The sequence below is a fragment of the Pleurodeles waltl genome, chromosome 2_1, assembly GCF_031143425.1.
Source record: "Pleurodeles waltl isolate 20211129_DDA chromosome 2_1, aPleWal1.hap1.20221129, whole genome shotgun sequence".
In the NCBI taxonomy this organism is placed as follows: Eukaryota; Metazoa; Chordata; class Amphibia; order Caudata; family Salamandridae; genus Pleurodeles; species Pleurodeles waltl.
The window spans coordinates 314,431,663-314,459,458 of NC_090438.1; the positions used below are offsets into that span (position 1 = coordinate 314,431,663).

Sequence of the window (27,796 nt, forward strand, 5' to 3'; positions counted from 1 at the left end):
GCTTCCAGACACAGGTCATAGCAGCACTTGCAGTGTAGGTCCTCTCCTGTTGAAGGTCAGGTATCAAGTGAGGGAACTGATAGAAAAGGCGGTCACGTCAGCGGCAGTGTGTACCGTCACCACTGGCGTACCTTGTCATTGGCTCCTGGAACCCATCGGGCCCAATGATAACCAATGCTGGATTGCGCCACGGTCTTCGACCGCCTACCGCGATGGTGTACAACGCCAGCGCAGTTACATAATTTCCCCTTGTCCCACCTAACAGGTCAGGCAGCTGCCATTTCAGGGGGCCACATTGCAGGCCAAATAACTGCGTCACACCTATTTAGGCCAGGAATACCGACAGACAAAGGCACATAGAGAAATTTTAACATGAGTGCTAAACAGCCCTGTGAAACCTATGTGTTGTATGACCCTCTACTCACCGTTCTCCTCCATAGGGCACGTCCGCTGGGGCAGGAGATGAGATGGCAGCATCCTCCGGTGTACAGACCCCTGGTGGACCTGTCGACAATGGAAGGCAAACACATAATTATCACTTACAGACTTGATTGTGCAACAATCCAGGAACTGTGTGCCCAATTGGAGCCTGACCTGATGTCAGCTATCCGCCATCCCACAGGAATCCCCCCTCTAGTGCAGGTCCTGTCAGTACTCCATTTCCTGGCCAGTGGGTCTCAGTTGTGAGATTTATTGTGAAGTGTTCTATTTCCACCATCATCAGATCTCACACTTCATAGGCAGATGAAGTGAAGGCAACTGTAATTTCTCCAGGTGAAAAATGCAATGGAATGAAGCAAGTCCTCATGCTCAGGAACTCATATAATATTTTCTAAAAACCCAGCCAGCTTCATTAAGGGTAAAGCTTTAAAGTAGCAGGAAACATTTCCTTTAGCTGCAAAGGACCTAATAAAGCAGGGGGTTGGAATTTCACTACTTGTAAGCCATCCATCATATGTACTTCTCTGACCCCATTTATGTCTTTTAGACCCCATCCCAACACGTCTTACCTGTCAAATAGAAAAAGGCTGCAGCCTAAGCCAAACATCTCCTCCCTCCTGAAGAACATCATCATCCCTGGCTATAGCTTTTCCTATAGCCATTGTAAGACTCAGGGTCAGGTTGGGACATAAAATAGGCTTGGGCAAATAAATAAATGTGCCCCCCTTACCAAACCATATAGCTAAAATGTGGCCCACATTTACAAATCAGGCTAGTTTTGAACATGTAAAGATACTCTGTAGGGATATTTTGCAAGCTGTGGAAGATTGCATGCTTTTTTGCTTGCAGCAGGGAATGCTTGTGGTAATACCAGGGAAATCAAAGGGAAACAATTGGCTCAGTAGACCAGAACAAAGGCCCAGAAAGTGTTAAAAACTGGCCCCTCACCAACCAGTTAGACCAAGCCATCCAGCAATGCCTGGTTGCCCTGTACGTTTGACCGATCGTGCTAAGACCTCATGTAATAAGGAGATGTTTCAGTTGTTCATTAAATGCTTCTACATTTGTGATTATAGTTCTGGTACTACGTCTAATGTTATCAGTGATGCCCTGTAGATTAGTCTTCTTATTTTTGACAAAGAACCGATGCTGGGCAAGATATTGGTGGCTTTTCTTTCCAATGGCTCATTCCCCATGTTGGCCCTGGTGGAAGCATTATTGTGGCTAGATACAGACTGTACAACTATTTGCTGTTAAAGATTAGGCAGGCAGCTTCTTTGAAAGAATTAGATTAGGTAGTGAAACCTGATTTTCAGTTAGATGACCGTTATTGGTGTTGGACTACTATGCAAGACATTAGAGGTATACATTGTTTTCTGCTGTATGTAATTTATGGCGTATAGATTACCATCTGCATCAAGTGCATGCAGAAATTTGCTTTTTGATTTTGAATATGACAAATAAAAAGAAACATAATAAGGTACTGTGCAATAGCACTGCGACTCCTTAAAGCCATGTCGCGATATCGCCATGACAAGTACATATTCCTTAGTTGGAAAAATAGAATTGAAGGTTAATAACTTTTATTTCTTCCAAAGGCAGGCATTTACTGGGTCAACCTGATTGACTATTTCTGTGGTGGTTGGACTCTCATCGTTGCTGCAGTTGTAGAGCAAATTGGACTTTGCTGGGTTTATGGTAGGTAGTACTTTGCCATACAATTATGTGTTGAATTGTTTGCTTGTGTTAACAATAGAGTTCGCAACAAACAAACAAATCCTTTGTGTTACTGAAACAAATACAAATGTTGTTACTCTTATGTTAGCGAAAGTCGCAAATGTTATTACATGTCCATATTTACATTCTGTTGATAAAACAAGAATACATGACGTTACTGTGAAAGATTGTTCATTTCAGGGAAGTATTTTATAATAGCATTACTTACCCAATCTGTCCTCATACATAGCATTGCTTACATTCCCCCCCTTGACCCAGACGTACGTTTTGAACAACAAAGGTGAATTTACCTTCCCTCCTGGAAAGAAGACAAGTGATTGGCAGCAGGAGGCAGCAGTGAGACATCCAGTTCTTGGGCACCAGACCAAAGTAATAGAGACCTGACCACATCCCCACTCTCATGCCATCCTAAGTTCAACCTCAATGGCATCTCAGTCCTGCATGTCCTGCAGTTGGCCCCTTACCAGGGCATGAGTCAATGGTAAGCACAGATAGATGGCACTTACCCACTGTTTTCAGAGGGTGGACACCATCTACACTGCCAAGAGTTTGGGCCCCACAGAAGTATGCTAAGCTTGTCCCACTTTAATTTTCAAACCCAGGGACACATTCAGCAGTGCCTGCAAACTGTCTGCTTTCGTTCCATGCAGCAACGTGTAGGCTGCAGGTGGCAGGGGGCTTATCAGATTCTATGTGGGCCCATAACAACAGCCAATACTAAGGGGCCATCATGCCTCCTTTTGTTAGGTTATCCTGGCTTGGAGCTATCAGGAGCCTCACACCAAAATGCAATAGAAGGGATACAAAGGCACACAGGTTATCACTTCATAGGTACTTGAGAGACATGCTTTTGACTCTCTTCAGTCCTTGTATATAAGAGAGATGCATGCACTGTCAGAATGTCAGATGTGTTGGTTTGTACCAGTATTTACACAAATAACCATTTAAATACCATTATTTCTTTTCCTTTATGGAGCTACTCGTCCCAATGCAGGGTGGCAGAGCACTTTACATCACAAATACATACTATACATTGACAATAAATTATATGTGTGTGCATCAATGTACATGATGCGTTACATAAGACAGAGAGTTACAAGGAGTAGGAGTCACATGTCCTTCATAGATCGATGAGCTATATTAGAAGGATTACAATTTATGAACTGCAACTATCAAAAGGATCTCTGTGTTAAAAGCTGTAACCCACTTGCCCATTCACATAAAATAAAAATCTGTTATCTGTGTCTGACATGATGTGCTTTGCAGGAAACAAATTAAACATATATGCTACTCTGATTCAAAACTGAGACTAGAAAAAAAAAAAAAAGATCTCTCCAGCAAATATATTAACTTCCAGAGTTATTTTATCAGAATTATTATTCCCTGAGATTTAGTTGGCACACAAAGATCTATGCAGCTGGTATCTTAACTGCAAACGATATTTTAAAATGCAGATTTTGCAACCAATTAAGCATAACAGATTTACTGTTACATTCACCCTTGTTGCCAATTTCTTTGTGGCAGAGTTTTGAAAATTGAGTTGAGGCCAGATTTTGCATTGGAGTTGTCACTTTTTTGGCACAACCCCTTTGCAAACTCGTATTTGTTAAATATTGAAATGCGCTCAAATGCAGAATTGAGCTGTTTACGAATGCAAAAATGCTTCATGCATCTAGCCCAATCACTGCAAATCATTCATCAGTTCTCACTACCCTAAATGGGATGGAAACATATTCACAAATTGGGACTGTCTATTTGGGACAGTTTCCACCATGTGAATGAAGGCTGCTGGCATCAAAGAGAAAATAAATAGACCAATGTGTGCTTCCCAGTTGTTTAAAACCCAGACCTGCCAATTCACACAGTACCACCGTGTGTCACACAATTTTTGGCTGTCTTCACGCGGTCACCCAGGTGAAGAGGCGAAATGGCATGGTAGTAAGAGGAGCTGGAAACCACTGAAACGTGTAGATTTTCAGCTCCTCTTTGAAGGCTGTATACAGCTGATGTCCTTTAAGAGGTGCAAAACACCCAGGGCCATCAACTGCACCCCAGCAACCTTAGTGTTTTTGTTTTTTTCAGAGGAGGGGTCAGGAGGTTAATGGGGGCACATGGGCCTCAAAGGTAGTTCAGCATTAAGGCCCGCCCCTCCACAGCCGCGCTCAGTTCTTACATGGCAATTTTTATTTTCAGGTTGGCAGGCCTGATAACCACATTATACATTTTTGTTTTGAAATCCGGCCCAGCTCTATAAACAAAATGTTGAAATTGGGTAAATGCTAATACAGAGTATGGGTGTGCTTACACTCGCAGTCGCTAATCCCTCCATTTGTAGCCATTCGCAGGGAGTTGCACGGGAGTTTCTGCCTCAAAAACAATAATGATTTTGTGACTTACTGTGAATGAGCATTATTGATGAAGTCAATTAATAAACACTTGCACTTTAAAATAAATATTGACTTGGAAAATAGGTCAGTGTGCAAAAGCAGCAACTTATTTACGACCCAGCAGACCCTGACTGGCGCTACAGTGCACTGGGTATATTCCAAGTGGGATGGAAAGGCAGGGGAAGGTTTTCCCTACTGGTGGGGGCTGGTTTGTTGCTGGGGATTTGGTCAGCTTCCGTTCCCGCATGCAGCGACTCTGCACTCTAAATGTATAAAATGCAAAACAAATTATTTTAACACGTGCCCAGTCAGCCCAAACTCGCTTCAAAACCATTTGTTGTGCACTTCATTGGTTACCGTCTCCTGCAGGATTACCATGAGCAGCGCTGACTTTATGGGGTTAAGTGAGTGAGGGGGTCTGCTGCTGCTTGTCTCAGATCCAGCCACCAATCCATCTGGAATTTAAATCCAGATATAGTGTCCAGTACACATTTGAAGAAGACTGATCAAAATTCAGAACTGTGTAGTCTTGATAGATCGACCACTGCAAAGCATTTCAACTCAGTATACTAAATGATACCACTGTACTGAGTGACAGTTTTTACAAATGTTGGATTCTAGATATGAATTTAGAAGCATTTATGCCCCCATTCCCACTGCTCTGACAATGTTGCTATTAATGAATCCAGAGGCAAGTCAGTTGTGTTTGTTCTGTCAGAAGTGACCTAGCGTGTTACTAGTTGTGGCGTAACATTGTAGTCTTTTGGTTTTGGGCAGCATACACCCTGAAATGACGTCTCTCAAGGTGCTATCACACGATGAAAGAAAAGAAGACACTGTGAAAACAAGTAATTGCATTCTATCACACAATATTGTTAACTGGAAACCGGGATTGATACAAGGTATTCTCGTTTCCGGTTGTGTAGTTACGCCACTACAGAGTACTCTCTTTCTGTCTCCTGTTTAAGATCGAAGCTTAATGCTTTGCGTTTAATTTTTGATGTGCTAAATCAGTGCACAGCGCTAAATACATCCAGGTTTTGCATGTTTCACAAGGACTGTTGATGGTATTTTTGGTGACGGTGACGTTTTAATGCAGTAGCTACAATTAACCACATAGCACCCATGCTTGGTAATTGCATTGGCACTGAAGGAAATTACCATCTCAAGTTGGGTTTCCCCCCCATTTTTGCCCTGGCTGTAGAACTCCACATACTTTGCATACGCGAGTGCCTGTGCTCCCCCATTAAACTTTGTTAAATTGAAATAATCCTAATAAGCATATTTAAATTACCTATAAGTACGTACCACATGGCAAAGCTAGGGCACACAGGACATGCTGCAATAGTGGGCAGGATAATCTAGAGGAATTTTTACTAGTTAGGGAAGATCAGGAGTCACCCTCACCCACAATCCGGTGCCAGCTATAAAAGTGGCATCACTAGTATACTCCACAGAATTCAGAACCTAAGCACTTCACAGTTTGTCTCTATGTTAAATCTGTCTGCTCTGTGCCATAGCTACCAGGGGGTTGTGCTCAGGTTAATTACTGACTTTAATGGTTGACCATGACAAGGAAGGTGTTTTTTGCTTAAAGTGGGTAGTCACCCCGTTATCTAGCAATCCAATTTCATAGTCATCTATTCTTGAATTCCTTCATCCACCCACTCTTCTCCCATGTAACATTCATCTAATGTACATCATACATTCAATGAGCCATGTAGCCATGTCTCCAATCTCTATCCATTCAATGAATGGACAAGGCTCTATAATGGAAAACATGTTTTAAAACATAGCATTTCTTCAGGGTAGAATACCCCACAACCTCCCCTGCAGCGGTCAGGCTTACTCTTCACACTAACTTGCTGCACTCACTCACAATGCATAGTATGAGGGCCGGTCTTCCAACATTTGACAGAATTTTTTTGGTTTCTAGTCCAGCCTTGATACACAGATGCCTAAATGGATCTGAAATGGTTACCAATGTTAGGGAAAGTCTCTGTATCAGACCCATTAAAAAGTGTCAATACACAACAGAAGTGGACCAGCCGGTTCTGTACCTGTGTTGAGGATGGTACCATCCATTCATGCAAATTCTACAAAGTGCAATAGACCTTCTTGCTATAAATAGAGACCTTGGAACTGGGATGGGTGCTTTGTTTTTCTTTTTATCAGGACCTGGAAAGGATGTCTAAAATTGTTAGGTAACATAGTTGTGAAAGGTAACAGTTCGTGGTTGAATAATCAATCAGTATTTGTAGAGCACAGCACTATCACCCCTCAGGGGTTTCTGGTCACAGAGATATGAGGTCTCAGTCGCAGAGCAAGATCTTGAGTTTCTTGCTGATGTCCGCAAGGGAGGGGGCTGTTCAGAGGTGGAGGGGGCAGGTAATTCCAAACCTTGGCTGAGGTGTAGGAGAAGGAGCAGCCACCAGTGCAGCTGCAATGGATTTGTGGATTGTTTGAGGGGACCAGAGAGTAGGAGTGCAGGTGTCTGACAGGTTGGTGGAAGCTCAGTCTGTGGTTGATGTAAGCCAGTTCTTGATTGTGTAATGCTTTGTAGGGGTGTGTGAGGATCTTAAACTGGCATCTCTTCTGGATGGGGAGCCAGTGGAAGTTTATGAGGTTAGGGGGTGATGTGGGCATGTTTGGGGAGGTCCAGGACGAGTCTGGCTTCCGCATTCTGTATGGTCTGGAGTCTTTTGAGGGGTTGGGTAGAGATACTGGCATATAGTGTGTTGCCGTAATCGAGGTAGAAGTTGTTGAGGGCATGGGTGATGGTTTTCCTTGTGCTGACTGGGATCCATCTGAAGATTCTGCAGAGCATGCAGAGGGTGTGGAATTAGGAGGAGGCGACTCCATTGATTTGTCGATACATGGCCAGTTCATTGTTGAGGATGACACTGAGGTTACATGCATGGCCTCTAGGCATGGGAGTCGATGCGCGTTCAGCTGTCCACAAGCTGTAGTCCCATATGAATGTGTTTCTCCCAACAATCAGTACTTCTGCTTTGTCAGAGTTGAGTTTGAGGCAGTTTGCTGTCATCCAGTTGGCTATGTCGGTCATGACATTGCAGAACTTTGTTGTGGTGGTGGAGGGGTCTTCATTGAGTGAAAGGATGAGCTGTGTTTCGTCTGCATAGGAGATGATGTTGAGAATGTGGGATCTGACGATGTCAGCAAAGGGGGCCATGTAGGTGTTGAGTAATGTGAGGCTGAGGGATGATTCTTGCGGCACACTGCAAATGATGTTCTTGGGTTCGGAGGTGTAGGGAGGTGGACAGATTTTCTGAGTATGTCCTGTCAAGAAGGAGGTTATTCATTTGAGGGTATTCCATTGTATGCCGATATTTTGGAGTCTGTTATTGAGGGTGTGGTGGGATACGGTGTCAAATGCAGCTGAAAGGTCAAAGAGGATCAAGGCAGTAGTCTCCCTGTGATCAAGAAGTATTCTGATGTCATCTGTGGTGGCAATGTGTGCGGTCTCAGTGCTGTGGTAGGCACAGGAACCTGAATGTGAGATGTGATGCAGGTTTTTGTGCTCCAGGTAATCAGTGAGCTGTTGAATGATGGCCTTCTCGAGCACTTTGGCAAGGTAGGGGAGCAGAAACATCTATAAATATTTCTGGGGTCGGCAGATGGTTTCTTTAGGAGTGGTCCGATATCTGTGTGTTTCCATTTATCCAGGAAGGCTGCCATGGTGATGGAGGTGTTGAGGATTCTGGTGAGCTCCGTGCTGATGTGATGGGTTCCGAGGTTGAACATGTGGTTGGGGCATGGGTGCTCCAGAGTGGATTGATGACATAATGGCTGAGGTGGGTTGTGTGGTGAGTGGTATCCATGTGGTGATTGTATGGCTGATGTGCGCTGGTTGATCAAGACTGCTGAGGGTCTTGGGTTGTGGGTCAAAGTGGTTGTAGATGGTGGCGATCTTGCTGTGAAAGTAGTCCGAGAGGGTGTCCCAGAGTTCTTGAGAAGGGTGGATAGTGTTCTCTGTGGCTGTCGGGTTGGAGTAATTATTTTGAATAGTTCTTTTGTGTGGTTGGCTGCTGTGTTTATGCAGGCCATGATGGCTGCTCTCTTGGTTTCCTTGGTTTGCTAGTGGTAGTTTCTAAGGGCTGCTTTGTGGGTGGCCATGTCAGAAGGGTTCCTGGTGGGTCGGTAGAAGTTGCGCTTGGTGGTGCTGATCTCTGGGGTGTACCTGCTGGCATGTCCTGAGTTTTTGTTGGCTCTGGATGACTTCAGCAGGGCATTTCTGTCTGCCGTCGGTGATCCAGGTGGAGAAATTCTAGATAGCCTGTTCTAGGTCTGACGAGGGCATGGTTGGGAAGTGCCATGGACCTGTGTCCCCTGTCTTTCTGTTACTTTGCCCCAGTTGATGATATGCTGTGACTGAAATTGACTCTGTCGCTGGAGGGGAAGATGGGGTTGAGTGTGTGTCAGGCTTTGTGCATAGGTTCGGTGAACAGTTGGGTGAGGCTGATGTTGCTCATGTTTTCTAGGATAGAGCGGTGGAGTTAGGGTTGTTGGGGTCATCAATGTGGAAATTGAGGTTGCCGAGTAGGGTGTAGTGGTTGGAGTTGATGGCTAGGGGGCGATGATGTTGAGGATGGCATTGCAGAAGGCCGGTCAAGGTCCTGGGGGTCTGTATACGAGGGTACTTCTTATTGTTGTTTTGGTGTTGGTTTATAGCTGGAAGTTGAGGTGCTCCATGAGGGGTGTGTGGTCGTTGTTGGAGTCAATGCATCCAATAGTGTCCTTTAAGATGATGATGAAGCTTACGGTGTGTATGTTGGTAGTCTTGCTGTATCATCTTGTAGCTGTCAGGTGCTGAGAGGGCTATGTCGGGGTCGAGGAGGAATTGTGCCAGGTTTCAGTGATAAAGACCATGTTGGGGGAGATGCAGGTGATGGTGTTTCAGATTTCTGTGGCATGTTTGCAGTGGGATTGGTCATTGAGCAGGATGCAGTGGCGCAGCTCCGGGTTGTTCGTAGCCATACCCTTCTAATGTTCACCTTTTCACATTGATCTTACAACCTAGGTGCCGATTTAAAGTTCAGAGGACAGATTATACTCTTTCATACTAATAGTAACCCTACTCCGGATTTAGGAAGATTTGTCGTCCCAGTGGGCATCTCCTACATTTGCAGGAACTGCCATCTCAGTGGTTACTGTCAATGCATAGAAAGCGTGCTGTGGGGCTCCACCAACATGACGGTACACACTTTCAATGTCTTTTTTTATTTCCAAAATCAAAATCCTTGTGGAAGGGCTGACGAGCGGTATGCTAAGAAATTCAAAATGGCCACTGCTTTTTCCCAACATGATGAGGAGGGTGCAGTTCAGCACAAACTCCAATGGTGGTGGACTCCGCGGTACTTTATGAGAAGGGACATGCTGATGTATGGAGAATCACAGTCAAGAAGAAGGAAGAAGCCAACCTGAGCGTAAGAGCTGTAACTGACCAGGACACCGAGGCATGTGGGGAAAAGCCCAGCAGTGGAATGGGAGCCCTGCCCCCTGATTTTCAAGATAGTTATCTAAAACCTCTTTTTGTGTATCCACACTTGGTGATGTGTGGTGAAGAATCATTTTATATAGTTGGAACAATTGGCTATGGACTTTACACTTCAGAAAATATACATTTCCAGATATCTCTGGCTTAGCCATTTAGTGGAGTGCCTTGGGAAACCACCTTGAGGCTGTGCCTCATCTCCATTCTCTAAAGGTGAAGATCACCAAGTAATAGATGGGGCATCTTGTGGGTTTACAGGCCATTAGTAATCTATCCCCCTAACCTTAGGGAAATAGGGGAGGTATACCTGGAGGAACTAGATGTACAGAGGCAAATAATGGTGCCTCAGGTCCTAGTCATTTCTGTATGCCTTAGAATAATATATTTTAAATACATTTATAGAGTTTATTTACATAATGCCAGACTGGGTAGGCCTCTCTCTACTCTATGTCCACGATGTAAGGTGCCCCAGGTTCAGTCCTTCATACTAATTGGGTTGTGTGGTTATATCACAATGTTATTTGAGAGAGTACAAAACTACTTGGAGGGTGTAGTGGGCCGTGCCTTTGCGTGAGACCCCAAAAAAGCACTGATGGACGGAAAGGATGGTGGGCAGAGTGCTTGAACATAACGTAGGTAAGGTATACTGGTTGCAAAACCAGCCATAGCAAGGAATTAGAGATGCACAGAGCCTTCCATCCTAAAGTAATGGGGGAGGGGGTGGATTGATGCATCTTGGTAGAAAAAAGTTTGTTCAAAGCCAGAGGTTGCCTGGCAAAACACCTGAAAATGTGGTCTAGATGGAAGTAGAGGGGAGAATGTTTGACCATTAAGGGGATGGTTCCTTAGATCATTGGATGCATGACCCAAGAGCAGAGGGTGTCATTGGGTACCTCATACTAGAAGAATTGGAGGGATATTTTCTTGGTGATAAGTTCATTAAGTATCTGATAGATGGCTATTACACATATGTCTGAAAACACAATTAGAACAATTTATCAAAAAACAATTATGAGGTGCATGAGTTTGGATTCAAGAATTGGAAGAAGCATTTTGCAGTATCAGATGGATTGGATGGGGATTTATTGTAAGGAGTCATCATGGGAACTTGCTTTAAATCTTCACACACCACATTTGTTGGAAGACCTTTATGCAAGGCATCCTGATCAACCAGGAGCCCCACCATCAAGGCGGGTACCCTGGGTGAGGCAGCGACACAGTCAAGCAGTGGGGCCTCAAAATAGTCGTGTTGTTGATGTAAATACATTTTGCACTAATTTCCTGAACTTTTATCTCAACTCTTCTATGATTTGGAGTTGTTATGTTATATTAAGTGTTTTTTCTGTGACAGAACATGAATAGTCTTTAACTGGATCCTGTTGCACATATATCTATGAATGTTATACACAAGGTATTAGAGTTCTAGTAAGCACATTCAAATTGCTAATAATAGGGAACAACAAACCATTGTAAACTATTTTGTAGTTCTACAAAAAGTCAGGCAGCCACTACAACTCATCTTTTATAAGAATTTGCCTGCTGATGAAGGTGTCATAAGGACTCTCGTACTCCGGAGAGACTGCTGGGTTTGTGATGGCAGCACCGCTGCATTGTAGGTGACTGAGTCACTCCCACACCAGTTGGTAGCTGTCGGGCCAAACCTCATGGCTCACTAGCAGCACCTCACTGAATCTCAACCAGTAAAGGTGATTTGTGGCAGCCTTGAATGAAACTCTGAAAACCCCTCAGGGAAAATAATGGTGAAACAATCCTTACCCATTTCTCTCCACATATAAGTCTCTCACACACGCATAGGAAGAAGAGAGATGCAGGACAGTTTTCAATACCATTATTGAAAAGACTGCAATCCATGATAAAATGCTTGTGCTGCAATGATTAGGATAATGAGGAATAATAAAATCAGTATTGTGAATATTAGAGATGTAAATATGAAAAATCTCAACATATTTTCATGACATGATAATACAGTTCCTACCAAAAAGCTTACTCTCTAGCCCGTAAGCGAGAGCATGGTGATGTAAGCCAAATATATTTGTGCAGTGTCCACAAGAAGCACTCCTCACCACCATTACCTTGGTAGAAGGTCAGGCTGCCAGTCCCCAGATCAGGATCAGTGGAGACACAAAGGCTAAGGTCCACCAAAAATGGCATTCAGCATGGATAGAAATTCTGGCAGGACCCCCCTCCAATGCTATTTGTCTTACAAGCTGTTTTGATAAGGGACATGTTTAAGTTCATGCACAGAAGCCTGTCCTGGGTATGTACCTAAGCACTGGACTGTTTACGCAGTCTTGGGGCCAGCAATACAAAATAATATTCTGTGTGCCTCACATTCCGTTCTTGTGATTCAGAGGAAAAGAACATGATGCAAAGTTTGTCATTCATAGCACTGAAAAGGATGCTTTTTTGGAATAGCAGCTGAAATTGAAATTAAAACAATGCCACTAAAAGAAGCAACAATAAAATAAATAAAATAAATAAAATTAAATACAGAAATACAGAACATAGTTCCTGGATAAAAGGGCACAGGCCACAAGCCTAAGCTAGGCAATCACTGTGCCCAAGCTACTAACTAAAATGGACCTATGACAAAGCACAAGGTAGTTATACACCATACAATAAAAAGGGCTCATCTGTGTAAACCTCTGATCTGGCAGCCCGCGCAACAAGGGGCTGACTGATCACAATGGCAGTTGTCTCATACTATTGAGAGAAATGAGGGGTGACTTACATATAATAAAAAGGAAGGTTTCGGCCTGGCAAAAGGTTTATTTTGCCAGATCAAATGGCAATTTAAACTGTACTGACCACTTGCCAGCACTCTCTCCCTGCTCAGCATGCTACCAGCAAGCCAGGGTAAACACAAAAGAGAAGACCAGATCCTTCAAAGACTTCTCTGTAGACAACCTAATGCTTGAACTTTTGTCTCATCCACATCCAGTGCCAACACTCTTCTACAAAATGTCAAAATTTTTTGGAGGGCTGTGTGAATGTCTACAACCCAATTACAACACACATGTGCAAACCAAAGTTTTCACCCCCTTGGTATTCTAAAGACCTTGCTGACCATAAATTACCCATACACGGACGGGATAGAAAATGGAAATAAGAAAGCACTCCTGTGTACCTGTTAATACTGAAGGCCGTCCACACAACATGCAGACACCTCATTAGTAGGTCTGGGCAGAGTTCATGGAATTCTGCTAAGTGGATCTCTGCGAAGTGACCAAAAAACTCTGCTGCGCTATATAGAGCACTACAAGCTTACAGAGTGTATTAGGTCATGCCGTTCGCACTGGTTTTTAGCGGCAGGTGTTTGTCCTGTACTGAAAAATCTGCGAGAATGGCACCACACACAGCGCAAAAGGGTGCTGCTTCTTTTCTGCCACTCTTGTAGATTTTCTACTTGAGCAGCACCTTCCTCAACACGAATAGAGGTTTTCTCAATGCGAATGGAAGCGACCATCTGCAATTGCTAGTGTTGAAAAATATAGTTGGGAAGTGGTCTGAGTAAGATTTTCCTCACTCGCCAACTTAACATTGGCGAGCACGGATGAGGAAAAAATCTCCGCTCTGCTGAGTTTTTCAAAACTCCATGCTCTGAGCGGAGTGCGGAATGACAAAAACTCTGCAAACTCCGTGAGCGGAGATCACTGCCTACCCCTACTCTTTACTTCAGCAAAAGCAAAGTACTATACCACCACCATCAATGAATCTAGCAACAGAAGTAGAATGATGTTGCAGGTATTCAAGCACTGCACAAAGCCCCTGCCAGACTTATCTATTCTTTGCTTCAGTAACAAAAGTGCAATGCCATCAATCTCTTTTTTGGTGAAGAAATAGAGAAGATCCAATGGCACAACAACAATACCATGCCCTTTTCATCTCTCATACCCACCCATTCTTATATATTCCCACAATTGTCAGCCCTCAAAGCCCTATCTCTCCTAGAACTGGGGTATATACTCAACTTCCTCAAAACCACTTTACATGAAGATGATGTCTTACAATCATCCTTCATGAAATCTCTAAAAGAATGCTTTCTCACCCTACTTACCATTGGCAATGCATCCCTCAGTTAAAGCAACTTCCCAGAAACTGTTAAGACTGACCAACATCTCCTACTCCTAAAGAAACCTACACTAGACAGTGATAATTTTGTTTCCTACCAACTCATCACTAATCCACCATTCAGTGTCTAACACATTGAAAATGCAATCTATGTTCAACTTCAAGAACACATCAATGCTAACCATCTCCTACAAGACTACTAGTCTAGCTTCAGATCACACTACAAAATGGAGAGTGCCTCCTTACACATCTTGACCACAGATGAAGAAGACACCTGTCTCCAGATATAGCTGGACCTCTCAGCTGCTTTCAACACAGTCGGCTATCCCACCCTCATATGCACCCTCAAGTTGTGAATGTGATTCACCGGTAATGTCCTTATCTGGTTCTACTTCTAACTTTCCAACCAACATACATTTGATCACATGGGCATCTCCAGGTCACAAAAGATCTCTTTCACAAGTGGGACTCCCTGGGGTTCCTTGCTGTCATCTTCAACCTACAAATGGAGCTGCTGGATCCTCTACTCATGGATCACAGCATCAAGATTCACCAATGAGCCAATGATACACAGCTCTACTTTAAAGTATCCTCTGCTTCAGATATCCAACTCCTCAAAACTTGCTTGCATATCATCCAGGACAGGATATGCAGCACCTACCTGAAGCTCAATCCAACCAAGACAGAATTGTTTTTATTTGTCAAGATACAGTTCAAGCCTGGTTCGGTGAGACAAACCTTGACGGTTTTGAACTCAAACTCTCACTGAATGTCATGTCAGTTGGTTTCACACTGGACACCTCTCCCTCAAGGAATGTTTTGCCAGAAAACACAAAGGCAGCCTCCTAGCAGCTCTCACTTCCAAAGAAAGTCAAGCAATTTATCCAAGAAAGCAACTTCAGGACTGCTGTTCAAGCCGTTGTAGTCTTGCTTGTACATTGTGGTAATGCCCTACTCTATGGCCTCCCAGGCTTCATACTGACACCCCATAGAGGCATCCTATAGACTGCAGCCTATCTAATACAGGATCTGAAAAATATGATTACATTCCTTCCACACTGAGAACTCCATTCTTTCCCCTTACCAGTCACACCATTTTTAAAGAACACTACATCACAATATATTACCCATCCACAACTCAGCTTTCTCTCCTATGGTTCTCCAGCATTGAGCTTGTGTTTGACCATGTACAGCACTCCGCTGCCTTTGGGCTAAGTTCATGCCATAGAAATACCTCATGCATACAGGAGCACCGATGAAGATGTTCTTTTCGCAACAGTATCTTGACTACACAGTTGCCCAAACGTGTAGGCCAGTATCTTGACTCATGAAAGCTATAGGTATATTGTCATTTTGGTCAGCTCTGGGGATTTCTTTTTCCTGTCTACTCTCCTTGAATCTTCAATAAAGTGTATTTTCAGCTGGGTCCATGCCCCCCACCAATCATACGGAATATTTGGTAGATAGAGAGTAGGCAAACAGGGCAAGAGATGAGATGGCCAAGAGTGCCTCCACCCAAGTGGATCCTGCCATATATTCCAGTGTGTCTGAGATGATAAAGCAATCCTCTTCAATCCTCTTCCCCACTTGAATAGGTCTCCATGTAGGCCCCTGACCTCCTCTTCTCCGAGGACCACGAATCAACACCTTCAATTGGAGTCCCAATATGGCAGACAGTGGAGGTATAAAGATGAGGCATGGAATGGGGAGGGGAGGCAAGATGCCCCACATCTTAGTTTCCATCACCAGGTTGTTAGGTCCCTGGTCACCAGCACAGGCCAAGAGACTGCTGCCTCTTGCTCTGCAGGTTGTGCCTAACACACCATCCCATACAATCCACCACCTGTCAGAGGGCCTCTAGTTCTTGGAGTGGCTTTGATGCCTTTTTTGCATCAAAATGGCCACCAGCCACATCAAGACCTATCACAAATTAGTTCACTGTGCCACAGGGCTGTCTCCTTGCCCCAAGGCCATCCTCTTAAGACCGCTAGTGTTCCATTTGTCTTTCTCCACTATAAGCATATTGCCACTTTAGGGTATTTTAATGATCTTGGTCCTCCTTTCCCACTTGGGCGGTTTATAGTCATCTCAATGGTGCTCATGGCTGAATGCAATTTCCTGCAGGGTCAGAGCCTCATCCCATGGCTGCAAACTTGAAGGACCAGGCACCTTACTTATTTTTCATTGCACTGTGTGACTTGCCACCTCCACTCATCTTGCTCTCACTTAGTCATTTCCTCCTAATCACCAGCAGCTCATCTTTAGTATCAGAGGTGCCGAAGTAGAATTATTATGTGGGATTACATCGGAGAGCAGAGACGATAGTGGAAGAATACATTTATGTATTTTCCATCTTGGCTTTCCAAACCACCCTCCTTATGTAACACATATTCATCAAATTGAACTGGACTGGTATATAATGTGAAGCAAGATGTATTTTTGCCAAACTAGCTTTTACTTAACAAAGGTACAGGAAAAACTGGGTTTATTTCAGATAGACGAAGGCAATTTCAATCTCACCGTAACTGGATTCAATTTCTTACCTACAATCTGCATAAAACATGTAGGCATTTTAGGTCTTCAAAGGACTCTGTGCTATTTATGAATAGCAGTTAATTTAGTCAGATGTTCATGCACAGAGCAGGATGATAGTACCTAACTGGACAAACAGATTTCAGTATCTAGCTGTTTACATAGGGTAAATCAGAGTTTTGACATACACTGAGAACCAAGGAACACCATGCAATCAAATAATATGTTGTGATCAATAAGTGTTAAATCCTTAGATTCTTTAGCTACTAAGAAACATGAAGAGGTATAGAAAGATCCTTCTTAAATAAAATGGTCTTCAACCACTAGAATTATTGTGCAACCTTGACTAATGAGCAAATCTACAATAAAATCCGTTGACCTTGTCTGCCAAGGTCTAGGTGGAAAAGGCAATGATTTAAACAAACCCATTAGTTTATTATGCAAAGTCTAAATTTGTTCATGAATGTGTGTACCCTTAACATTAGTAAATAAACCTGGCAACCAAAATATTCTCTGTACTGTTGCGTTAGGTTTAATGCTAATATATGGCTTTCTCTTGATACAAAAATTCATATTTCTCATGCATTCTTCCTTTCTCTTAGTACCAAGACTCTTTGTCCATGGATTGACTTTCTGTTTGCGTGTGGGTCAAGAATGAGTCTGCATTCACCAAAATATGGCATAATCGTGGAAAATCAAAGAAACGCAATTATTGGTGATTCTTTTGCCAATTGATTTTCACTCTCCAATTGAGCTTTTCTTATCAAGACATCAGCCATACTATTTTTGATATATAGTTTAGCACCAAATTACAGTCAGGAAAATAAAGTCCATTTGAGTTGCCTAGAAATCTGCTCTTGCTGATATGGGGTACCACAAATTTCCATGATGCATTCATTTTTCTATGGTGTGTTTAGCTCCTGACAAACAATGTGTCCACTCTTAACAATATTTCTTATGAGTTTAGATGTCCTTATCAGTGATTTTATAGTTTAAATCCACTTGTAAAAATGTCTTAGAAAGGAAAGCTACTGGGTGAGCCTGTCCAATGTTTTGATTTCTCAAAGAAAATCTCCCACCCATAGAATGATAGGAGCTTCAATCTCAACAATAAAAGGGAATGTACCCCCACATGAAGTTAGTACCATGGTCTGACACCACCTCCTTTGGGACCCCACATGGATCAAAGGGGTAAAGATGCCCATCGGTGCCCTGGTAACTGTGGGTACAGTCACTGTACTCAGAGGGACAGCCTATGTGTATCAGGGGGAATGGTCCACCAAGCCTGGATGAACCTATTGTCCATGGCTGTTTTGAGTTCCAGAGGTGCAACAATGTTAATGTCCAGCCTTTCAAAGAGGATGCCAATGGAGGGAAGTTTTGCAAGGGAGCTATGTGCTTCCCTCCTGACTTGCCACTGGCCTGGCAGGTAGGGCAAGGCCTGTAGAATGCATCTGAACCCTTCTGCATTTGAGCCCAATAAAAGTGGGTGACAAGTCTATCAAAGGTCGTATTCTGCCCCAAATATCCCTCCAGGGGTCCATCATGAATCAGCACCAGTAGGAAGGTCCTGTAGCACTGGTGGGGGGGGGGGGTCACCAAAACATGGGCTGTGCCAGGTTCAGGAACCTTAAACTCACTATGCAGGAAACCATTCTCACAGTAACCCATGGGATCACCAGAGGTGTCACCAGCTGTCTGAGCATCAGCCTGCTGTCATAGGCCCACAAGAGTAGGGCACTACATCTGCCCCTTGCAGAATTCCTCTCTGGTGGGCCCCCTTCCTGCTGCTAGCTAGACCAGCTCACGTAGGATCCTGAGGGTAGCAAAATCCTCCACTGTAGGCCCCAGGATCCCCTCTCAGGTGCAGCCTCCTCCCAGACCTTCCTATCATGAAGAACCCAAAAGCTTGTTATTCAGATTTCCTGAGCCACATCATCTATCCAGAACCTGAGAGGCACCATTTGGGCATCAGGAACTTGCTGAAGCTGGGCCCGGGAGCTGACTGGTGAGCATTTTATGTCCCTGACGCTCAGATTAGGTGGCAAGCAGATAAGCCCTTTGAGTCACTCTGGGGTCCTGGGTTCAAGATAAAGTTGCAGGCCCAGTTCTTCATCAGACAAGCAGGCAGCAGGTCAGCACAGCAGGGCAGCAGTTCCTTTAGAGTAGCAGTCTAATAAAGTGGCAATCCTTGTAGCAATACAGCAGTCCTCCTTCTTGGCAGAGTATCTACAGGTCCAGAAGTGTACTGAAGAGTTGTTGTCCGAGGTCCTTCTTTTATACACAGTTGTGCCTTTGAAGTGTACAGATGCCCTGCCTTCCCTGGCTCATGACTAACTACAGGGGTATGCAGCCCTTTGAGTAGAGACAGGAACCAGCCTGTTCAATTGTAACTGGGGCTTCTCCCCCCCATCCTGTCAGTGATGGGCCATCCAGTTACATCTAAGCTACCATTGTGTGTGGCTGTCTAGGAGGAATACGCAAAGCCCAACGGTCACCCACACCTAGTCGTGTGACCCATAGACAGGCTGTAGGCACCAAACGACTAAAGCAAGAAAATTACCACTTTCTGAAAATGGCATTTTTCGAACTGCAATTCAAAATCCAAATTCACCATAAGTTAGGAATTTAAATTGTGATTCCAGAGACACCTAACATGTCCTGATTATCTCTCCCCATTTAGAAATTACACTTTTAAAATGGAATAAGGCATCTCCAAAGTTATCCTGTGGGAAAGTTAGGCCTTGTAGTAGTGAAAAATACATTTAAGAGTTTTTAACTTCTACGACTTCCCAAACATATTATGTCATTTTTTTAAATACGGGACAGCACGCCAGGGTAGGTTTCCCTGCGAACTGCCGGTACAGACCAATAGCGACCGCTTTCGGCATGCTACTGCATGCTACTTCCCAAGGGGCCCCCCGTATAACAAGGGATGGGCGACCGTTATTTTTTTTGACAAACAGTGAGCTTCAATGTAAGTGACTGCATGATTTGTTTGACGATCTAACTCCCGCAAACTTTCTTCAATATAGACAGTAGAAGTTTTGTAATTTGTTGGTCCTGAAGAAGCGTCATAGGATCTTTTTAGACCACTGTACGCGAAACATGTTGACCATGTCCTAGGAGACTTGTGATAATTTCCCATCTCCAACTTTAGGTAGAAAGTGGTTGAGCATGATTTCTCATTTTCCACTTTCCTCATGTTTTTAATCTCAGGCCTATCCTTTGACTAATTAAATTATTTGCCTCATCGGGACTGGGAACTAATTTTGTAAGTCACTCTCCTGCCAGGAATAGTGCCTGACCGTGACACTAGGTCATTGTGTGTCCTCCACTATGGCAGCCACTTAAAAAGATCTCTGGCAAAGAGCCTCCTAATGGGGAGCCCGTCAGACATTGCAGCGCCGGTCTGACGAGGAGCTACCCGATGATGAAGCATGACATCTTCCTGGATGTGTGAGGGCTCTTGCTCCTCAACATTAACGTCCCCTAGTTTCTTTCTTCCTTGGAACAGTGTACACCTTTTTTGCATGACTAGTTATTAGGGAGACCGTACACTGGACCATTAACCTCCCAGTCCCTCTCTTTGTTGATTTTTTTAAATACATCACACCCTGCCCTTTGGGCTGTCCAGGGCCTACAGAAGGGGTGACGTATGTATTACAAAGTTTGTTTTGGGTCTGGCAAAAGGTTTACTTGCCTGGTCTAAATGGTAGTTTAAAACTGCATACACAGGCCCTGCAATGGGAAGCCTGGGGCACGTTTAGAGTGCTGCTTAAGTTGGTGGCACAATCATTGCTTCAGACCCACTAGTAGCATTAAATGTACACGTCCTGGGCATCTGCAGTGTAACTTTACTGAGAACTTATAAGTAAACTAAATATGCCAATTGGGTATAAGCCAATGTTGCCATGTTTTAGGGAAAGAACAGAAGTGCTTTAGCACTGGTTAGCAGTGGTAAGGTCTGCAGAGACATAAGGCCTGCAAAAATGAGGTCTAAAGGCAAATACTTGGGGGAAGCCACGTCAAGGATGCCAGGTCAAGCAACTGCCATGCACTGATGCAGATACCCTTGCACAAGGATGTGTGTTGTGATAACCATATGTGTGGGGACCCTTCTAATACTACTACAAATGCTATAACACGTATTCAAATGTTTATGTGTACAGTAGAAGACAGCACACCTGGAAAGTTGTTAATGTATTGAGAAATAAATGCGGTTGCAAAGGCAATGAACAGTGGGGTTTGTTGCAGTGTGTTTAGCTGCAGGCTGGCATTTATTTCATTATTCAAAGACAAACCTCCTAAGCAGGGGTTGATTTTTGAAAAATGAAAATTCACTGTGCTTAACGTGCTGCAAGTTTTCATCCAGGTCTTGGGGCCATTCTCATGTTTCTCCACACCTGCCACTAACATGCTGTTCCTAGAAGAAAAAACACACTAACTGTGGCATTTGAATGCATGCTTTAACAAGCATATGCAATGCAATAGGTCTCACATTTGTCAGAGTTAGCGCTATTGGCAATGCAAATGACAATGCCTTTTAGCCATGTGTTTTGCGTTTAGACAGAAATGGATATAAGTGACCTGGAGTGGAATTATGTGGATTGTATTGGAATTGTTAGTTGTGGATTTTTGTGGGGTGGGATTGTGTGGTATGGAGTGTATTTCTATATTGGAATTATGTGGCATCCTGGTTAGATGGGGTGAGATCTGTGTAGAATTGATATAAAGGAAGATAGAGAGGAATAGGTAGTTTGTGTATGAAATAGTGTATGAACTCTACTCTGAGGTGCTGTGCTGATGCTGAAGTGATGCTGTGGTGGTGTTGAGCGATGCTGAGGAGACCCTGTGTTGGTGCTAAGTGATGCTGTGGTGGGGCTGAGTGATGCTGTGCTAGGGCTGCTCTGATGCTGAGGCAGTGATGCTGCACTGATACTGAGTCAAAGGATGCTGAGGATCATAAAGGCGATCCTGGAGATAAATATTGTTGACGTTTATTGACACAGTATTTAGTAATTTCCAAATATGCATTTGAGGCTTGTGGACAAAAGATGTAAGATTACTTGAGCTCTTTTACAGACCACTTGAGGAGTTTTGGAAAGCTGTGCGGGGGTTTTAGTGAGACAGTGGGTGGAGTTGCAGGCATGTGGAGAGAGAGTAAGAGAGCATGGGGCGTGCGCAGTGTGAGGGGACCTGGAGAGAGACATTGGGGAGCATGGAGCATGTGGAGAGGCTGTGCACGTGAGAGGAACTAACAGCAGACAGAGGCTGGCGTTAACCTATGTAAGCATTTGGAGACAACTCAGTCTGCACTATAAAGTCTTTTGCGCTTGTAGCTCGTCACATGCTTAACTCTGAACGGGCTCTGGCTTCACCATAACCAGAGGGCCTGAGCCACCACTGGAAGGTGGGTTGAGTCAGGGTGGGGCTGCAGATGATGACAACTGAGCTGCGCCAGCTTGCAACAATCGGGTGTGGACATGAAGGGCTATGGTCAGAGAGATGTGGGAGGGAGAGAAGGGGTGACAGCTTGTATATGAATGAATTATGACATTTGTGTTCAAGACTATTTTGAATTAGAAACCAAACAAAAGCCTGATAAAATTCATTCTATGCTGTACACCGAAGAAACAGGAGAGTATTCTTACCTTCATTCAGCTCTGTAATAAAAAGCCCCAAAAAGTTTGGTATACGTCTCTCCACATCCTTTACATTCTGCATGTGTAAACCCCAGGGAAGCGAAAGCATGCACTGTGCACAGCTCATGTCAGTTGCAGTGCAACAATCTGGAACTGGGAAACACTGTTGAAAACACTGTGCGTGAGGTATGCTGGCAATAGGAGTGACAAATGTAAAGCAAAGGCACCACGGGATGATATGTTTAGGCACACATTAATGGGAACACTATTGTCACCCAGTGTTCTGTGTGAAAAGGGGCTAATTCGCCAGCACAGGCCAGGCTCCCAGCCAACCGCATCTACTCATTTCATGCTGCAGGGGAGATCCCAGCTTCGGCTGGGGAGGGTGTGGCCCTGTAGTAAGATAGGCGGGGGAGGAGAGTTTGTCACCACAGGCCACTCTCAATGGCCCATTCAGTAATGGCGAGGTGAGGGTGTCCCATGTAAATACAAAGGAAACAAAACATGCACACTTCTGGGAAGTGCTTGTTCACACCTGCCCCGTAAATCTTAACTGGCAATTGTTATACTACTGTGTGCATATTTTAGGAGGCATGTAATGCAACCTTGCGGGTGCTGTGCTGAGCCAGGGAAATGCTTGTCATAAAAAAAAACGTCCTTTTCACCCAGAAAATTGAAAAATCACTAACGCTCATGATCATGGACCCACGGTGTAACACGAGAATCCAAGAAAAAAAGTAGTCCCTGAAAGGAACAGATAAACAGCTAAAGTGTAAGAATATGGTACTTGCCCGATGCTCCTCAGCTAAAAATGGAAGTGACAAATCATCTGCGCAAACCAGTTAAGAGATAGCAAAGAAGAGGAACATTGGAGTCAACCTATAGTAAGCAGCAGGTGCGATCAAAGCCCTTTTGCTGAATACAGGAGGTCTTGCAGACAGCGCATATGCGCTGCCTCGGCTTGACTAAAAATGCGACCACACGGTTGTATTCTAGCGATAGCATTTTTTACAGCTGAGCTTATTAGTCCTCCAATATTAGAAACACCATGCTTTCTCTGTCTCTAAATGAGGTGAAAGAACAGTAAACTGAGTGATTGGGCAGTCAAATTTCATGCCCTTTCAATAGCCAGCTCTAAATTAACCCCTATGTTTCTAGGCCTCCCTGTAATTGTGCCATACAGGTAAAATCTAAACATCATGCTATCATTCATAAAACTGAAATAACATGCTGAACTGCATTTACAAATAGCTATTTGACTTCCCAATAATTTGGAATACACATTTGTGTTTCTGTTTTAATTAGGAGTGAACAGATTTGTAGAAGACTTAGAAATGATGCCTGGAAAGAAACATTGGATTTTCTGGCTGTACTGGAGAGCATGCTGGTTTGTCATATCCCCATTACTTGTGACAGTAAGTGATTGCGATTCATGCACCTCATTTACATTTGCAAATCTTACTAAATAGATAAAGATACAGGCCCCCATTTATAAAGTGAAAACAATAGATCTTCACACGCAGGATTGCGCCTCATCATGATTGCAGATTTGCATATTTTCCAATTCACAAACATTTCCAACTGCCATTTTGAGGTCTGGAAGCACCACAGGGTTTGGTACATATTATCTAAACCTGCAACAATAAATATATTAATAGACCATATAAGACGTTTCGCCTTTTAATTATTTTATGGACTAATATGAGTGTGCAAGCCCTTGAGGATAAATGGTAGCCATTGACAGAAGGGTGTTGTGACGTTATTTTAGCAGCATTTTATGTCCACGATGTTTTAGCCATAGGCCTGCAGCTTATGCCCCTTAGCCTAGAAAACAATTTGTTTTATTATTTTAGCAGAAGCTTCATTTTGCTGTGATTTTTTATTCTTTTATCTGTTGTTTGCTCTGTCTAGAAATTGTTTTCATTTTTTAGCACATTTTTACTCTGTGCATTGCTCAAGGCTGTACATGATAATGTTGTTGGTACAGAGTAGAACATAAAATTCCCTGTCTTTTCATGGAAACATATGTGTTTTTACGTTAGGGCAGTTTTCATAGAACACCAGAAGTTGTATTATAAAACCTTCTCTGCCCCCTATACGTTAAAGGGAAATTCCAGCCAGAAGTTGCCACTGCATGCTGTTCACTTCATTGCAGCTGTCTGCTGAGATTAGACATCTTTTCCACCTACATGGGCGAAGACTCTCTGTAGACTAACAGCCGTCTTCACTACTACCATATTCAGGTATGGGGGATGGTGCCTTCAAAAGGGTCCTGAAGGGTGGATTAGGGCTAACACTGCTGTGCTATAATATAGAACTTTAGTGATGTATGTTGGAATTCTAAAACCTACCATTGTGACATTATGGTGGGACTTATCTTTCACTTTTTTTTTGTCACTGCCCTGCTATTATCATGTTTCATTCTTCTTATTATTGCAGTACATTCCTCTTTATCTAGAAAGCAGCTGATTCAATAAAATTCACTGAACCAATTCCTGCTTCTGTTTGTCTTTGCATGTGTGAAACAAATGTAACTGAGTGAAAAGGGCAAGATCTGTTCCACCCCTATTTCCCTGAGAAATCAGAATGTCTTGTGCATGGCTGCCACAAATCACCTCTACTTTTGGGTACTAATGAGATACTGCTAGCTGGCTGGAAGGGTTAGGCCAACAGTTGTCACGCAGTGTGGAATAGGGCTCAGTTCCCCACAATCCGGTGGTGTTGCTGTCCGAATCCAACAGACTCATTGTTATAATGACAGCCAACACTGCAAGGACTCCAAGGAATAATAAAGAATATGTGATCTTTAGAACATTCCTTAGTCAGAGATGTTAAAAATTATCATTAACAAGAGTCCATGAGAGATGCAAACATTGCAATCGAAACAATAATCTGTATAGATATGTCTGGTCTCTTATATTTTATGAATAAAGGGAAAGCTGTTTATTATTTTTATTGTTTGTCTTTGCTAAGTGCAAACACAACATAATGGCACAAGTTCACCTTCAGTGGATTATTATGTTCTTATCAATAAACACAAGGATATTTAATGGATATGGCTGAAGCTGTTTCTCCCACTCTAATAGCCAGATCTATTACAGAACTTAAAAGGCCAACTATTTACTTAATACAGGGTTCTGCAAAGTCGGTCTTGGAGAGCCGGGTCCATGCCAGATTTTTTGCATATCGACATTTAGAAAAATGTAGATTTCTGAAACATCTTTTGTCTAAATGTGTATATGCTAAAAACCTGGCATGAACCCGGCTCTCCAGGACTGACTTTGCAGAACCCTGATCTAAGAGAACATCAGAATGAACATATCCTAATGAGACCCACATAAGGAACACCACCATGGACTCACCTGAGTGTCTAATTTTTAGAATTGTTTGGGTTTGGTAGGATTTCCTGAGTGACAGTCAAGAGAGGACCCAAATACTGCAACTACCTCCATTGCCAAATCAGATAATTTTTGAACCGCAAATGTTGATGTCTCCATATTATGTTTTGGGCCCTTTCCTGTTGTAGGTGCCAGGCTTAACCACAAAGTGAGGTACCATTTTTATTGTGAGATATGAGTGAATGATGGGTGGGAGGTAGTTTGTTGCTGCCAACAGATTCCAGAAACTGTCCTCACAGAAATATGTTAAAGTGTGTGTTTTGGGCAACATTTGAAGCTCGCAAGGGCCTCTGGGTATAAAACCTTGTGAGATCCACACAAGTCATGCCACCCTTGACATTCCAGGGTGTCTAGGTTTCAGAAATGTGCATGTTTGTTCATGTTTGGTGGGTAGGATCCAAAATCCAAACCTACCCAAAAGCCAAAAAGGGTCAGTTTTGAATGAAAACTTTGATCTGTAAATGTTGTATTTTGGGCACCCACACAATTGAGGTGCCATTTTTCTCAGGAGATATGGGGTAATACGTAATGGTACTTTTGTGGCTCTCTGCATTATTCCAGAATATGTGTATATGTAGCCAAAGTAAGAAGAGCTGCTGGGTAGGAAAACCTTGTGACAACCACACAATTTACACCACTCTCAGGTGTCTAGTTTTCAGAAATGTTGGGATACTGTAAGTATGGTAGATTTGCCCGAGCAGCAGATGAGCCAGCGCCCCAAATCCCAAAATTGTAAAAAAAAAAAAAAGCATAGATTGTGCTGGGTGACACATGGGGAGTCATTATGAGTTTGACGGTCTCATGGCCCCATGTTGGCTTTGGTGGTCATACTGCCAACAGGCTGGCGGAGAAGACTGCCAAATTATGACCATGATGGTCTTCCCAAGTGAATACAGCAAATCCATTGCTGGCACCTCCAGTGCGGTCAGTTCAACATGGATGACGGCAACCACTGTCAGGTCGGCGGAGAGCATGTTCCCACAGGGCAGATTATGAGGATGCACACCGACAAGGTTTCCGCCACGGTTGCACAACCATGGAAATCATTGGAAGAAACTCACTCTATAAAATGAGACCCTCACCTTCAGGAATATGTACCCATCTTGAGCAGCCATGGAACCTGAGCAACACACCTTCCCGCTGCTCCTGCTCGCCCAACGACTCCAGTACCAGCGACGACAGCAGCAACCATTAGTACACACACTTACCTGAAACCATTGCACAATGTCAATGTATATACGCGCACACAACATACACATCCTGAACGGGTAGCGATGGTGACACACATATATGTACCCTCACACTGACACGCACATCCCACACACAGCCACATACAAACATGAACATACATAGTATACGCAATACAGCCAACACACACTTTCAAAACACACACCAACGCCCAGATACACAGCACAGACACAGTATAACACACAACACAACCAAATGACACAACAACACCACTACCGCAACACCTCGAAATCACCGTCATACATCCAAAATACACACCTCCACTTGACAAACCATACATACAGTACAACCTAACAACACCAGAGAACCAACACACAGAATCAAACATACATAATATAAGGCATACATCATACCCCGCCAACACACATCACAACAGATTTGACATGACAATCAACACACACACTCGCACACACAGTAATGCCCCACAAGGGCACACAAAACTTGAAGCAACACATGTCAACACATTCACTACACACAATATCAACATTAATCCATGTCATTAACACATACATGCCCATCACACAATACACAGGCATCACAGAGGGACTAATGCAATGCACACACTCACACATGCTGGCCAGACACAACTGGTAGCACTATCAACACACACACAAAACAAACTCACAGACAAACTAAAGCAGCCAAGGCCAAAACAGCCACAAGGAATGAAAGGCAGGACAAAAATATTAACTTGGAACCAACAACTGGTTGGCCCAGATGTATGACAAGCAATATATAAAATATATATTTAACTATGTCCAGATGAGTAGGCAATTGGCCAGTCCAATCAAATGTGTGCAT

General features: G+C 43.5%; 1 protein-coding gene across 1 annotated transcript in view; it reads left to right on the top strand.

The window, feature by feature from the left end:
- LOC138259651 (sodium- and chloride-dependent neutral and basic amino acid transporter B(0+)-like) overlaps positions 1-27,796 on the top strand; it is a 485,427-nt gene that overhangs the window by 364,432 nt on the left and 93,199 nt on the right. Inside the window, exons 14-15 of the mRNA XM_069207516.1 lie at positions 2,040-2,139; positions 23,655-23,764. Coding sequence (XP_069063617.1) covers positions 2,040-2,139; positions 23,655-23,764 — 210 coding nt within the window. The remainder of the gene's footprint in view (positions 1-2,039; positions 2,140-23,654; positions 23,765-27,796) is intronic.